General features: G+C 39.9%; 1 protein-coding gene across 1 annotated transcript in view; it reads left to right on the top strand.

Annotated features, from left to right (window-relative positions):
- Positions 1-15,885, top strand: part of DTD1 (D-aminoacyl-tRNA deacylase 1) — a 224,652-nt gene that overhangs the window by 393 nt on the left and 208,374 nt on the right. The window contains exons 2-3 of the mRNA XM_006163636.2: positions 3,966-4,056; positions 11,019-11,254. Coding sequence (XP_006163698.1) covers positions 3,966-4,056; positions 11,019-11,254 — 327 coding nt within the window. The remainder of the gene's footprint in view (positions 1-3,965; positions 4,057-11,018; positions 11,255-15,885) is intronic.

The following is a 15,885-nucleotide window of genomic DNA, read 5'->3' as shown; positions in this document are numbered from 1 at the left end:
GCCGCTTTGTCCTGCGTGCGCGGCGCGGGGCACGGAGCATCCCCCGGCCCATTCTCACACGGAATGTCGCACGAACACCACGCAGGGAGCGTTTCCGGAGCGGCAGCTCCTCCCTGTTCGCGCTGTGTTTGAAATGAATGCTCCGTCTCCGCGCATTTGCACGCAGCGCGCTGTGCCTGGTGCCTCGCAGCGAAATGCGCGGAGTGGAGCTGCTCGCTTGGCCGAGCTCTGACAGTTGTGTGCGCGCACGTGACCCGCGCAGACGCCCCCTTCCCTCGCTCCCTGCACCCGGCGGGGAGGGGGCCGAAGCGAAAGAGCTCAAGCCTTCACGATGAATCATTTCTCTCTTTCATTCATTTCTCGTAGACCAAGCCCCCCAACCCTCGGTCATTCCGTGAGCATTCTAGTCTAATTTGAGAGGGGCCAGGATGATCAATGTAGTTCATGCTGCCGTTGTAAAAACTCCAACCATGGTGTGAAAGATGTTTTTTTAAAACCACACAAATGACACGATTTATATTGTGTTTAGACTTTAATTTTTATTTAGTTAATTGTATTTGTTATTATTGTTTTTTATTAGACCAGAGAGAGGACAGTGCGTGAGAGAGAAAGGGATAGTGAGAAAGCAAGCCTCCAGGTTGGGGACTTGAACTGTGGTCAACGATGTGGGAGTCCAGCTCTTCTACCACCACTAGCCTTAAATATTATTATTATTTTAGAGTTTTTTTGCCTTAGGGCACTTGTGCTAGCCAGAGAGAGAGAGGGAGAGAGAGAATTAATCTCCCTCCCACTCCCATCCCCACGGTGTGGGGTGGTGAAGGGAGTTGGCCATGCTGCAATCCCGGTCCGGTTCTGCCAGGATCTTGGGCACCAGCGCCCAGCGTTGTTTCAAGCCCCTGAGTCCCAGACTCTAACTGTGGCCAGTTATGTGGGAGTCCAATGATGTAACCCCTATGCCATCTGCTGGCCCCTAGTGTTAAATTTTTATTGGCAGAATTAAATTGTTTCAGTTCAGATAATTACACTTACCCTTTCCTTCCAGCCAGTCTACACCAAATAGGTGTTCTCATGCCCACAAAGTATAAATCTCAACCTAAAACAACAGAATCCCTGAGAGAACAACGAAATCCACCCAACCCATATATTTACAACTGAGATTCTGCTTTTCAACCTTGCCTCTTATTTTCCAAGCTGTTCTGGTGACACTGGTTTTGGAAATGGTCCTAGAATAATAGGGAATAGAACAGCATTGGGATTTATGGAATTTTAGAGATTTTATAGCCTTTCAGTATATATCTAAGTTCATGAAATGGGATGATTCACAGATTAAAGTGTTTTTCTTTTTTTCTTTTTTGAGAATTTTGCATTTTGCTTTAGGTGATCATCACCAACAAATTGAAATTTTGGACTTCTGTCTACTTAACTGTCCATCATATTCATCTGGAATGTTGAAAATGAGATTTGCCAAATAGAGTTTTGAGTTTTTTTAGTTTACTGTTTACAGTATATGCTTTTAGTTAAACACATTTTTTTTTTGTATTGAAAAAGATAAGAGTGTTAATTGTGGGAAAATGTTAATAATTTGGGAATTCTGGATTAGGGAATCATCTCATTCTCAGTATTAGAAGGACCTTTAAGTTATTTAAGTGTTTTGGTTGAAATGTAATGGTAAGGAATTTTTTGATTTCTTTCTTTTTTTAAGTTTTTAAAATTTAATTTATTTTAATTACTTTTTTTTTTTTAAGGAATTTTATGATTTCTTAAAACTGGCTGACTTGAAGGTGGTGTGGTGGTTAAGGTGCTGGATTCCTACATGGTTGCTCGTGGATTGAGTTCCGGACCAGCAGCTTGAAGATTACGCTGGTCACATGTGTGTGCTTGCCCCAAATCCCAAGAGGATAGTGGAGAAGGGACTGTGGTGTGGCCATCTCCTCTTGGGGGGGTGGGGATGATTTCTCACTTTCCCTCTTACTGTTTCTCTCTGGTGAACTCATGTGCCCTATGGCTAAAACCTTAAAAAAAGAAGTGGTTGACTTTATTGAACCTTCGAATGATATTTTTTTTAGGGATTCTAAGTAGTTACTTCCTAGTTTATGATAGAATATCAGAATTCAGACATATTAATATAGGACAGATTAATTTTATTAAATTTATCAGAAACATTTCAGTGCCTTAGTATGGTTGTTGTGATAATCTATTTTTAAAAAAACTGATTATAAGTTACGTGTGCTGGCCACAGATAGAGAGGGAGGGAGAGAGGGAAAGTGAGAATGTACCCTCCCAAGGGGATGGCCACCTTGTAATCCCTTCTCCTACATCCTCCTTTCAGTATTTTGGGGATGCACGCATACACACCCAGTGTGCTTTATGAAGTCACTGGCTCCAGGACTTTCACCATGAAGTCTGTTGTGTGGGATCCAGCTGCCTTAACCACCAAGCCTTTGGGGCTGGCCCTGCTAATCTACTATTAGTAACTTTAGTATGGAACATTTCAAACATACTCATTTGTATCCACTAGATGGAATAGTGGAATAATCTCCATGGTCCACCACTCAGTTTTAGCACCACTCAGCTTACACTTTGATGTGTAAATGAAGTGTTGAGAGAGGCTCTGAAATGGTTGGGTTTGAATGGGTTAATTCTGAAGGTTGTGCATTTTTTTTTTTTTTTTTTTAGAGAGAGATTTTTTGCTATAGGGCATGTGTGCTTGTGAGAGAGACAGAGAGACATACAGAGAGAGAAAGTGAAAAAGCACCCCCATCGGGGTATGGCCATGACATATTCCCCTCTCCTCCATTCTTCTCGAAATTTTGGGTGTGTGCATGTGATACACACACACACACACACACACACACACACACACACATTCACACACTCCCATGCATGCCCAGCATGAGTTTCAAGTTGCCAGGTCCCATATTCGAACCGCATTTGTCCATGTGACAGTACAGGGCCTTAACCACTATGCCACCTGCTGGCCCCAAGTCATGCATTATTTATTTATTTAAAGAATTCTTTCATTTACATTTTATTTATTTATTTGTTATTATTATTTTTATTTGATCAGAGAAGGACAGAGTGAAAGACAGAGAGAGGTAAAGTGAGAAAGCAAGCCTCCAGGTCTGGGACTCGAACCATGGTCGATGTTGTGGGAGTCCAGTGCCCTTAACTACCACCCTACCAGCCAGCCCCAGATTGTGTATTCTTAACTAGGTCTCAGGGCTCATGGACTCGTACATAGAGAAATTGATCAAACTTCTGAGTTCTTTTCTAGCCCTGTGATCTTTTGTCTAACATGGTGATTTTTAGTTTTTTATTTTTGCACCTTTCGGAAATCCACTTGTTTATTAGAAAAGATCCTTTGAATCTCCTTGTACTTGTATTTGTCCCCAAAAGAGGCAAAACTGCTCCAAAATAAAGCAACAATTTTTGTGTCACATGGACTTTGGGACATAATTTTTTTTCTTATTAAGATAATGAATTATGGGATCAGCAGTTAGTGTAATGGCTATGTCACTGGACTCCCAGGATCACGGTTCGAGTCCTGGACCTGGTGGCTTAAACTCAGGCTGGGCATGTGTGCATGCTTGCCCAAGAGGAGAAGGGATTGCAGCATGGCCATCTCCCATGGGGGAGTTATTTCTAACTTTCTGTCTTTCTGTCTCTCTCTTTCTGGTGAGCACATGTGCCCTATAGCTAAAATCTCTCCAAAAAAAAAAAAATGTTTGTTCACTTTAACAGCACCTATTCATTCCAAATATACAGTCAGAGTGGATGAGAGTTGTTGCCGTCTCACTGCGTTTATGTAATATAGCATTTATGTTATATTTATGTAACTTGTTTTCTAATACTTACTGACTTTCACCAAAGAAGTTTTAAGGAGTGTGATGTTTAAAACATTCCTCTTGTTACTTCATGGCTCCAGTTTGGTTCTGAGTCTTTTCTCCCTTTCGATTCCTTTCTAGTTGGAGGAGAGCAGATAAGTGCCATTGGACGGGGCATCTGTGTGCTGCTGGGCATTTCTCTGGAAGATACACAGAAGGAACTGGAGCACATGTAAGATGCAGATTTCTTTTCTTTTCTTTCTTTTTTAGAATTATTTTATTTAACTTTATTTATTATTATTATTATTATTATTATTATTATTATTATTAAATTTGACCAGAGAGAGACACAGAGAGAGAGGTAGAGTGAGAAAGCAAGCTGCCAGATCTGGGACTCTAACCATACTCTGCCATGTGGGAATCTGGTGCCTTAACTGCCATACTCCCTGCTGTCCCTAAGATAAGGATTTCTAAGTTATTACTATTTGCATGGGCTGTGTGGTGGTTATGCTTAGAACTTTCTTAGTATTTTGTGCCTGTTATGTCAGACCCTATCACTTTTTAAAAAAGGTTTATTTATTTATTGATATTTCGACAGAATGAGAAAGAGACAGAGAAGTCCTTTCAACAACATCTCATGCTTTCTCAGCTAGCCATGTTTGAGCGTACACACTTGCACCTGACATGTACAGGTCACCTGGGAGCTGAACCTTGGTCTTCCATGTGGCTTTGGCATTGCAGAGCTTTGCCTTACTGTGCTGTGTCACCATGGTTGGGCCACTTAAAAAAAATGTATTTTTTATTTATAAAAAATTTACATAACATTAAATATCCTATTTTAATATTTGGTAATTATATAGTAAATTGGCTTTTGGTATATCCAAAAGGTAAAACTATCACCACTATGTAATTTTAGAATATTTTCATTACCCTGAAATGAAACCCTGTAATATTTAACTGTTATCTCCCTATCTCCCCTCGTCCATAGCCTTCCTTGCCTCTATATACTTTTAAAATAATTATTTATTTAATTTTATTTGTTATTATTATTTTTTAATTTGATCAGAGAGGGACAGAGAGAGAGAGAGAGAGAGAGAGAAAGAGAAAACAAGTCACCAGGTCTGGGACTTGAACTGAGGTTGGCCATGTGGGAGTCCAGCTCCTTAACTACCGTGCCTCTTGTTGGCTTCCTGACGTCTGCTAATCACTATTCTACTCTCCCTTCTATGAGGTCACTTTTTTTCTTTTAAATGCCAGATGGTGCATACATGTGTGTATGTGTGTGCGTGTGCATATAAGAGAGAGACAAAAAACAAACTTCAATGGGGCCTGATTATGCCACAATCCATTTTTCTCCAGCTTTCCATCCTATTAGGATTGAGGGCATATGTGTGCTGGGTAGGATTTTCACGTCACTAGAGTTAAGACTTGAACCCTAGTCAGCCATATGGACTCTGGCTTTCTCTGCACAGTGCTTAATTGCTGTGCTATAGGGCTGGTCCCAGAGATCAAATTTTCTAGCTTCTACACATGAATGAAAACACATAGTAGTTTTCTTTCTATGTCTATCTTATTCTACTAAACATAATATCATGTAGACTCATCCATCTTGCCACAAATGACAGGATTTCATTATTTTTAATGGCTGAGTAATATTCTATTGTATATAGAATACATTTTCTTTATCCATTCATCTGTTGATGGATGCTTAGTTTGGTTCCATACCTTGGGTGTTGTAAATAGGACTGCATTAACCATAGGAGTGCATATACCTCCTCGACATAACTGATTTCCTTTGGCGATAGTAAAGTGAAATGACTGGATCATAAGGTACTTCTGTTTTCAGCTTTTTGAGGGACCACTGGACTGTTTTCCATAATGGCTGTATTAGTTTACATTTCTACCTATAGTGTTTAAGAGTTCTCCTTTCTTTGCACTTTACCAGCACTTGTGATTATTTTTGTCTTTTATAAAAATGAATTAATTAACTAATAATTTTTACAATTAAAGTATGAATTTATTTTGGTACAAAACCTTTTTGAAATTCAAACATAGTTTTCCCATTACACATATTTCCATGAGCTTTACTTTCCCTGAAACATTTTTTTTAATTAATTAATTAATTAATTTACATTTATTTTCTTTTTTTTTTTTGAAGAGATTTTCACTGTAGGGCGCGTGCGCTCGCCAGACAGACAGAGAGAGACATAGAGACAGAAAGCAAGAAATCACCCCCCAGGGGGGATGGTCACGCCACAATCCCTTCTCCTCCATTCTCCTCTCGGGATCTTGGGCACGCACGCACACGCGCCCGGCGTGAGTTTTAAGCCACCGGGTCCGGGACATGAACCGCGGTCGACTACGTGGGAGTCCAGCGACATAGCCATTACGCTAACTGCTGGTTCCCTACATTTATTTTCTAAGCATCGTCACAGTGTACAAAATATGACTTCCCATCCAGACTATACTGCATAGTGGCTTAATCGTGCATGTTATTGTCAATAATTTTCCATTTCTAGCTTCATATATGTGTATGTATGTGTGTGTATGTATATGTATATTTATTTCATTTTTAACCCCTATTTCTGACTCTGCCCTTTTCCACCCTCCTCCCACACTATCTCTGGTGTCTACAGTTGTTTTTCATTCCTTTTCCCCTCACATTTTATTGATCACACAATTTCTTATATGATCTAACTACTTTCAATAGCAAGTTCAGCTGGTAATTTCAAGAAAAGCAGTTTTAACTTTAATAAATCAAAGAAATGCTAAGGAACTTTGCTTAAAACTTAAAGTCAGGAAACAGGTTAGGATTCTGTTAAAATAGTAGGTACATGAACCTATTGGCAACTCAAGACAAGACAAAAATCCTTAAAACCGGACAACAAAGCCTAGAAGAAAATCAGCAATGATTTAAGTAAAAAGTCATAAAATCCTATTTCACCAGTTAAGTCTCATGTACTTAATTTATCTTCTGTTGTGGTTCAATCTTCCCGATTAAATTCTGGGATATAATATTCAACTCCTGACTTGTTCTTTCGATTAAGTTGTCTGTTTTCTTAGTTTTTGAACTCTTATTTCTGTGTGTCTGTATTTAATTTTCCTGGTATAACACCCCCTTGAAAACTTCTTGGAGATTTGTTCTAGTGTTGGTAAATTCTTTCAGGTTTTGTTTATCTGAGAATGTTCTTGTCTTTTCTGCCCATATGGAGGATAACCTTGCCAGGTACAGTATTCTTGGTTGAAATTGCTTTTCCCTTAACACTTTTAATATATTTTCCCATTCTTTCCTTGCTTGCATTGTTTCTAATGAATGGTCAGCTGTTAGCCTGATGGGATATCCTTTGGAGGTAACTTGCCATTTTTCTCTTGCCAATCTTAGTATCTTGTCTTTGTCTGTGGTCTCGGTCAATCTGGCTGTAATGTGTCTTGGAGACGATCTTCTTGGATTGATTCTATTTGGGGTCCTTTGTATTTCTCGGGACTGGATCTTTGAGTGCCTCTCTAGGTTTGGAAAGTTTTCTTGCAGGATTTCATGGAATAGATTGTCATGCCCTTATGAGTATCTATGCCTTCTAGGATACCAATTATCCAGATGTTTGGACGTTTGATGGTATCTATTATTTCTCATATATTATTCTCATTTTTTGGGGCAATTTTCTCAGTCTTTGTGGTGGATTTTTCTAGACTAGCAATTTTGTCTTCTATGTCTGAGATTCTATTTTCTGTACGATCTAGTCTGCTTTTAATACTTTCAAGGGAGATTTTAACTTCCTGTCTTATAGCCTTCATCTCTAACAGTTCCATTTGATTCTTTCGTAAAGTGTTTAATTCCTCTTTTAGATCTTGCAAGAATTTCCTCACCTCCTGGAACTCGTCAGCTCTTTTCTCCTTTCTTTTCTGCAGTTCATTGTCTCTCTTCTCTTCCATCTCTGTTATCTTCATCATTATGAATATTTTAAATTCTTTATCAGACATTTCCATGATTTCCATTGAACTGCTTGTAGATGAAGAGGAGTTATTCTTTTCCCTTGGAGGAGAGGTATTTTCTTGCTTTCCCATATTTCTTGTGGCCCTGCGGTGATTTCTAGTCATGTTGCGTTTCTTCCTGATTCTTGAAGTTTGATCTGAGCATTCAGGAATGTTCAGAAGGAGGTGATCTTTTTGCTGTTCCATTTTTATCCCTTTGTGCCTCAGATTCATTTGAGTTTGTGGGCTGGAAGCCGAATTATCAGTAGAAAACCTTCATTTCTCTTTTTTCCCCTCAAATCACTAGTTTTCAGGAGACATGGAGGAATCTTTTTCTGAAGGCCTGCCCCTTGTCTCTCCACTCGAGTTTGTGGGCTGGTGGCTGAATTATCAGTAGAAAATATTCATTTTTCTTTTTTCCATGAAATCACTAGTTCTCTGGAACCTTGCAGGAGTCGTCTTCTTTCTTCTTCCTTTTTTTTTTTTTTTTCTCTTTTTGATAATGGCCATTCTTACTGGGATGAGATGATATCTCATTGTAGTTTTGATATTCATTTCCCTGGTGGTAAGTGATGTTGAGCATTTTTCGTAATGTTGCCATTTGTATGTGTTCTTTGAAAAACATTTATTGGATCATTTGCCATTTTTTAAATGAGATTATTTGTTTTTGTGCTGCTGTATTGTTTGAGTTCCTTGTATATTCTGGATATCAATCTCTTGTTGGATGAATAATTTGCAAATATTTTCATCCATTCTGTTTCTTCACTCTGTTGATTGTTTACTTTGCTGTGAAAAAGCTTTTTAGTTTGATGTGATCACATCAATTTATTTTTGTTTTTGTTGCCTGTGCTTTTGAGCTTTTACTTTATTTTTATTTGAATTTTAAAAAATAATTACTTATTTTATTTATTATTATTATTATTTTTAAATTTGTTACAAGGCACGTGCACTCACTAGAGAGAGCCAGGGAGAGAGAGGAGAGAGAAAGTGAGAAAGCAAGTTGAAAATTTGAACCGCTGTTGGCTACGTGGGAGTCTAGCACCCTTACTGCCATGTCACCTGCTAGCTCCTAGCAGGAGCTTTTATTTACTTTATTTTATCTTAAATAATTATTTTATTTAATTTTATTAATCTTTTTTTGGGGGGGAGGGAGAATTTTGCTATAGGGTGTGCCTGCTTGTTAAAGAGATAGAGAGAAACAGAGAGACAGAAAGAGAGAAATCACCCCCCACCATGCTGTAATCCCTTCTGTATTTTCCTCTCAGGATTTTGGGCACACATGCACATGTGCCTGGCATTAGTTTCAAGCCTCTGCATAATTGAACTGCGGTTGGCAATGTGGGAGTCCAGTGATGTAACCATTATGCCATCTGCTGATCCCTCATTATTTAAAAAAAGTTTGACCAGAGGGAGACAGAGAGAGAGAGAGGAGAAAGTAAGAAAGCAAACCACCAGGTCTGGACCTCAAACCATGGTCAGCCCTGTGGGAGTCTAATGCCTTAATCATCACCCCACCTGCCAGCCCCATGAGCTTTTATTTTTTAAAAATCTTTGCTCAGATCAATGTTCAGAAGTATTTTCACCTAGTTTTTTTTTTTTTTTTTTGAGAGGAGTAATCTGCCAGACCTTCTTTACCCACTAAGCAATGTACATTTCTCAATCAGACTTCCACCTAGCAGAGTGAGAGCACATTTAACCTCTGTTCCTTTTGCTGCTACGTCTGTGGACCATGCCTCTTTTTCTCTTAATGTAAAAATGGAGCATTTTTTCTTATGTGTGATTTCTCTCTTTTAATTGATACAATATGATCCAGGCACTAGTAATACATTTTTAAAATGGTGGGCCAGCTCTGAAACCTGGTTGTTAAGTGAGCTGAATCCTTTGTGGTGCAGTTCAAGTCCTAGACCTGGTGGCTTGAGAAAAATGCTGGACACATGTGCATGCCTGTCCCAAATCCCAACAGGATGGAGAAATGGAGAGAAGGGCTTGTAGCATGCCCATGCACCAGTGGCAGGTTCTTCTCCCTCTCTGTCTGGTGAACACATGTACCCTCTGACAATTACATACATGCATACATACCCAGTTGTTCATTGTTCACATAAGGATCTGAAACTCATAGAGGTTAAATTCTTTCTGCCAGGTGACACATACACAGTTAGCAAAAAGCCTGAATCCCATTTAGAATCTGAGCTACTTCACTTTGAAGCTGGTACTCTTCTTGCTTTTTGTTTGCTACAGGGTGCATGTGCTTGTCAGTGAGAGAGAGAGAGGGAAAGTGAGAAATCACCCACCATGTGGAATAGTCATGCTGCAGTCCCATCTGTAGTCTCCTCTTGGGATTTTGAGCATGCGTGTATATGCACCCCGTTGTTTTTCAAGCTGCTGGATCTGGGACTCAATCCTTGCAGTTAACCATGTGGGATCTAGTCATCTTAGCCTCCATGCCACCTACTGGCCTGGAGCTGGCACTTTTTTTGTGTAATTTTCCATTGCTGTTGCCTGACTGGTTCTTAGTACAGTCAGTTCCTTCCCATTTGCTCCTTCTCCAGCACCATTGAGCACATCTACTTTAGATCTGTTTATTCTGCCTCTTGGCCAGAGAGTGGATATAACCCCCCTCAGACTTGGGGAGCCAGTCTGTGGCCCCCTGTTTCAGGTTGTTGGATCTCACATGTCCATCCATATGGTTCAAGTTCTGGACTTGGCAGCTTGAAAAATGCATCAGGCACGTGTACATGTGCTTAAATTCCTGAAAGGAAGAAGAAGTAGAGGAGAAAGGGTTGTGACGTGACTGTGCCCCAAGTGTGGTGCAGAATTTCCCGCGTTCCACTTTCTCTGTCTCTCTTTGGCAAGTTCACACATCTCTGGCAAATTAAGAAGTTAGAATTGGACCCATGTTTTGGCATATCTCACAATTTGAAGGAACAGATAGTGGCTATTTTCCTCTTAGCCCCACTGATACCTGCTGTGGAGGAACTGGAAAAATCAAGGAAATCCTAAAGTAAGTATAAGAAGTAGAACTCTTATTACCCTGTATTACAAATGAGGAAACTGAGGCATGGAGTAGATAAATAACTTGCCCAAGGTCATGACTTCTGTAAATGGCGTACTAATAACATCATATGTCCACTTGGGTAGGATGTTGATGATGTTTTGGGGGAATGGAGTGTGTTGGGGGTGCTTGTGATCTTTCAAGTGGGTCTCACTGCTCTTTTCCCCCCTTAGGGTCCGAAAGATTTTAAACCTGCGTGTGTTTGAAGATGAGAGTGGGAAGCACTGGTCAAAGAGTGTAATGGACAAACAGTACGAGGTGCTGTGTGTCAGCCAGTTTACCCTGCAGTGTGTCCTCAAGGGGAACAAGCCCGACTTCCACCTAGCGATGCCCACGGAGCAGGCAGAGGGCTTCTACAACAGCTTCCTGGAGCAGCTGCGCAAGTCGTACAGGCCGGAGCTCATCAAAGGTAGGCAGGAGAATGGGTCCAGGCCAGGCTCAGGCCCAGGAAGGGAACCTCTGGGCCACTTTCAGGCAAAGGGGAAGCAGTATCTGTAATCACAGTAGCTCCTTTTCTGAAAAGCCATTGTTTATGCTTATTACTTAATGTAATTACTGCTGCCACTGCTGCTGTTGGGCTTAATACATGTTCTCATGTCCTCTGGATGCTCCTGATACCATTTACCCTTCTCCATGCTTCTGTTCCCATTTTGAAAATGTTTACGGGGCCAGGTGGTGTTTCAGTGGCCCACAGGAGAAAGGTCCTGGATTTATATCTTGGTACGTCCCTGAGCACACAGGGCACGGACACGTGCCCATAATCCAGACCAGCTGAGACGGGGTAGACTACTTGTGTGGACCCTTTTGGGGGGTGCCTTTCTCTCAGTATCTCTCTCTTTTTCTCATGGGAGAACTAATTAAATAAACTTAAAAAGTTTAGGAATCCAGAGGTGTGGATGATATAGTGGAGTTTCATTGGTTACTTAGGTCAGCCCTTTCCAGTAGGTACGTAGTGCAAGCGAAATATGTCATTTTAATTTCTAGTAGCCACATTTTAGAAAAGTAAGAGAAACAGATCAGGTTAATTTAAAATATATATTTAAAGTAATATACCCATTATGATTTTACTATGTAATCAGTATAAAAAGTTATGAGTTAGTTTACATTATTGTTTATTTTTTTGATGGCCAGATGGTGTGTGTGCTTGCTAAAGAGAGGGGCAGAGAGACAGAGGGAGAGGGAGAAAGCACCCCTAATGGGGTATGGTTGCACCTCAATCCCTTCTCCATCCTGTCAGGATTTTGGGCATGTACGCACAAGTGTTCATTATGATTTTCAAACCAGCAGGGCCAGGATTTGAACTGCAGTCAGCCATGTGATATCTGGCTTCCCTTAACCACAAGGCCATGGAGCTGGCTTACTTTATATATTTTTAAAGGTTTTTTTTCTCTTTATCTTTTTTTAAGGAATCATTTTATTTAACCTTATTTATTTATTTGTTTTAATTTGTCCAGAGAGGGACAGAGTGAGAGTGAGAGAGAGAAAAAGAAAAAGGGAAAGTGAGAAAGGAAGCCGCTGGCCTGGCACTTGAACCACAGTCGACCATGTGGGAATCCAGTACCCCTAGCCACCACGTCACCTGCTGACCCCAGGTTTTTTAAGTTTATTTTTAAGAGTAATTTTAGGTTTGCTGAAAAATTGAGAGGAAGGTATAGATTTTCCCCCACATGTACACATGCACAGATTCTCCCATTTTCAACATCCGCACCAGAGTGGTATGCTTGTTACAATAGGTGAGCCTGCTTTGACAAGTCATTATCACCCATAGTCCATGGTCTATATTAGGATTCACTCTTAAAATTTTTAAAAAATAATTATTTATTATTTAATTTTATTTATTATTATTATTTTTTAATTTGACCAGAGAGAGAGAGAGAGAAAGAGAGAGAGAGATGTAAAGTGAGAAAACAAGCCGCCAGGTCTGGGACTGGAACCATGGTTGGCCATGTGGGAGTCCAGTGCCTTAACTACCACACCATCTGCTGGCCCCTAGTAGGGTTCACTTTTGTTGCTGTATATTTTGTGGGTTTGGACAAATTTATAAGGATATATGTACAGTATTACAGTATCATATAGAGTGTTTTCACTGCCCTAACATATGTGCCCTACCTGTTCATCCTTCTCTCTTCCCAACCTCTGGCACCTCTGACTTTTTTTTACCATCTCTGTAGTTTTGTCTGAATTTCATACCGTTAGAATCATACAGTTAGTAGCCTTTTCAGATTGGCTTCTTTCATTTAGTAATGTGCGTTTAAGGTCCCACCATGTCTTTTCATGGCTTGATTAGCACATATGTTTTTAGTGCTAAGTAATATTCTATCGTCTTCATATATCACAATTTATTTATCTAGTCACCTACTAAAGGGTATCTTTTTTGTTATTTATTTATTAAAGAATTATTTTTTGTTTAACTCTATTTATTTATTTATTTATTTTAATTTGACCAGAGAGGGGCAGAGTGAGAGAGAGAGAAGGAAAGTGGAAAGTAAGCTGCCAGGTCTGAGACTGGAACCATAGTCGGCAATGTGGGAATCCAGCACCCTTAACCACCATGCCACCTGCCAGCCCCTGTTATTTATTTATTTTTTTATTTTACTTTTTTTGGAGAGTTTTGTTTGTTTGTTTGTTTTTTATTTTTATTTTTTTGCTATAGGGCGTGTGCGCTCGCCAGACAGACAGAGAGAGATATAGAGACAGAAAGTGAGAAATTACCCCCCAGAGGGGATGGTCACGCTGCAATCCCTTCTCCTTCATTCTCCTCTCAGGATCTTGGGCACGCATGCACACCCGCCCGGCGTGAGTTTCAAGCCACGGGGTCCGGGACGCGAACAGCGGTCGACTACGTGGGAGTCCAGTGACATAGCCATTTCGCTAACTGCTGGTTCCCGCTGTTATTTATTTTATACAAGATAAAAGAGCACATGCCTGTTCATGAGAAAGAGGGTTGTGTATTTGTGGGGGGAAGCACCAGGGTTTCATCATGCCACAATCCCTTTCTCCCAACCTTTCAGCTACTCAGCATCCTGGGCACATGTGTGTGAGCCTGGCATGTTTTTATGCTGACCTAAGGATCTGAACCCAAAGTCAGCCAGTGGCTTCTAGCCCTGTAATTTAGTATGCCACCAACTGCACCACTAGGCTGGGCCTGAAGGATATCTTGATTGCTTCTGAATTTAGGCAGTTATGCATATAGCTGCTGTAAACATCTATGAATAGATTTTGTATATGCATAAGTTTTCAAATCTTTTGGTAAATACCAAGCAGTATGATTGTTAGACTGAATGGTGAGCATATGTTTAGTTTAATCCCACCAGTATCGAATGAGAGTTTCTTGTTGCTCTCCATCCCCACCAGCATTCGGTGTTGTCAGTGTTCTAGATTTGGGCCATTCTAATAGGAATGTAGTAATATGTCATTGTTATTTTCATATGTTTATTTGCTAGCTCTATGTTTGGTAAGCTGTCTGTTAAGGTCTTTAGCCTTTTGTTTTGTTCTTGGAGAGGTTTTTACTATAGGGCGTGTGCGCTTGCCAGAAAGAGAGACAGAGAGACAGAAAGCGAGAAATCACCCCGCTGAGGGGATGGCCACACCACAATTCCTTCTCCTCTGTTCTCCTCTTGGGATCTTGGGCACACATGCACACGTGTCTGACATGAGTTTAAGCCACTGGATCTGGGACTCGAACCGTGGTCGACTACATGGGAGTCCAACAACATAGCTATTAGGGCAACTGCTGGTCCCTTTGGACTACTTTTTAAAATTAGATAATTTGTTTTCTTATGGTTGAGTTTTAAATTTTTGTCTATTTTAGGTATGATGTTTTTACTAAGTATGTCTTTTGCAAATTATTAATTTTGTGAATACTTATGCTTTATCAGCTATATCCTTTGCAAATATTTTCTTCCAGTCTATGGCTTGCCTTTTCATTGTCTTGACAGTCTTTCACAGAGCAAAAAACTTTAATATTAATGAAGTCTAGTTTATCAATTCTTCCTCTTATGGATTTTGCCTGTAGTATTATATATGAAGAGACTTTACCCAGCATGATATACACCTCAGTCCAGCCCGGTTGAGACCACCATACACATCCTCGTCAACAGATGATAAAACTTATCTGTGTCCCACAAGTGCCTTATCTCTCCATTTTCCCCCAAAGTTTCCTACGTTCTTCCCCTCTCACACTCTCTTTCCATTTTGTCTCTGGTGTCCATTACAATTTTTAATACTTTTATGTTCTCTAGTCTTTCAGTCTCTATCAAAGAGTGCAGACGGTCAGTATGTGTTAAGTGGAGAAATGCAGTGTCTCTTTCATAGCCTGACTTGCTTCACTCAGCAACAAATCTTCCATATTCGTCCACTTTCTATCAAATCTCAGGGCTTTGTTGTTTTTTTTTATGGCTGAATAGTATTCCATGGAATATATGCGCCACAATTTTTCAATCCATTCGTCTGTTTGTGGACATTTGGGTTGGTTCCGTGCCTTAGCAATCATGAATAAGGCTGCAATGAATATAGATGTGTAAGCGTTTTTCTGACTGAGTGCTCTCCTGTCCTTTGGGTAGATACTCAGGAGTGGAACTGCTGGATCATATGGTAGTTCTATATGTAGGTCTTTGAGGAACCTCTATATCATTCTCCACAGTGGCTGGACCAATTTACATTCCCACCAATAGTGTAGGAGTGTTCCCCTTTTACCACATCCCCTCTAGTACTTTTCATTATTTGTTTTTTTAATCTTTGCCATTCTGACTGTGGTTAGGTAGTATCTCATTGTGGGTTTTTTTTTTTATTATTTTTTATTTTTTTTATTTTTTATTTTTTATCATCATATCTTCTTCATATTACATTGGATTACATATAACTTTACAGTGTCTTCAAAAGGGAATGCCATGCACGTCAGTCAGTACAGAGACATTAATCTCCCCACTTCAACAATCCATATCTTTTCTGTTTTCCCCAATCATTATCTTTATTATTCTAATTATTTTTATAGAACAGTCAATTGCTATTTCTTGTTTTGCTTGTAAAAATACTTTGCCC

The sequence above is a fragment of the Tupaia chinensis genome, unplaced genomic scaffold (genome assembly GCF_000334495.1).
Source record: "Tupaia chinensis unplaced genomic scaffold, TupChi_1.0 Scaffold142716_1, whole genome shotgun sequence".
NCBI lineage: Eukaryota > Metazoa > Chordata > Mammalia > Scandentia > Tupaiidae > Tupaia > Tupaia belangeri.
The sequence above is the reverse complement of the archived record's forward strand: the minus strand, read 5'-3'. Positions and strand labels throughout refer to the sequence as shown.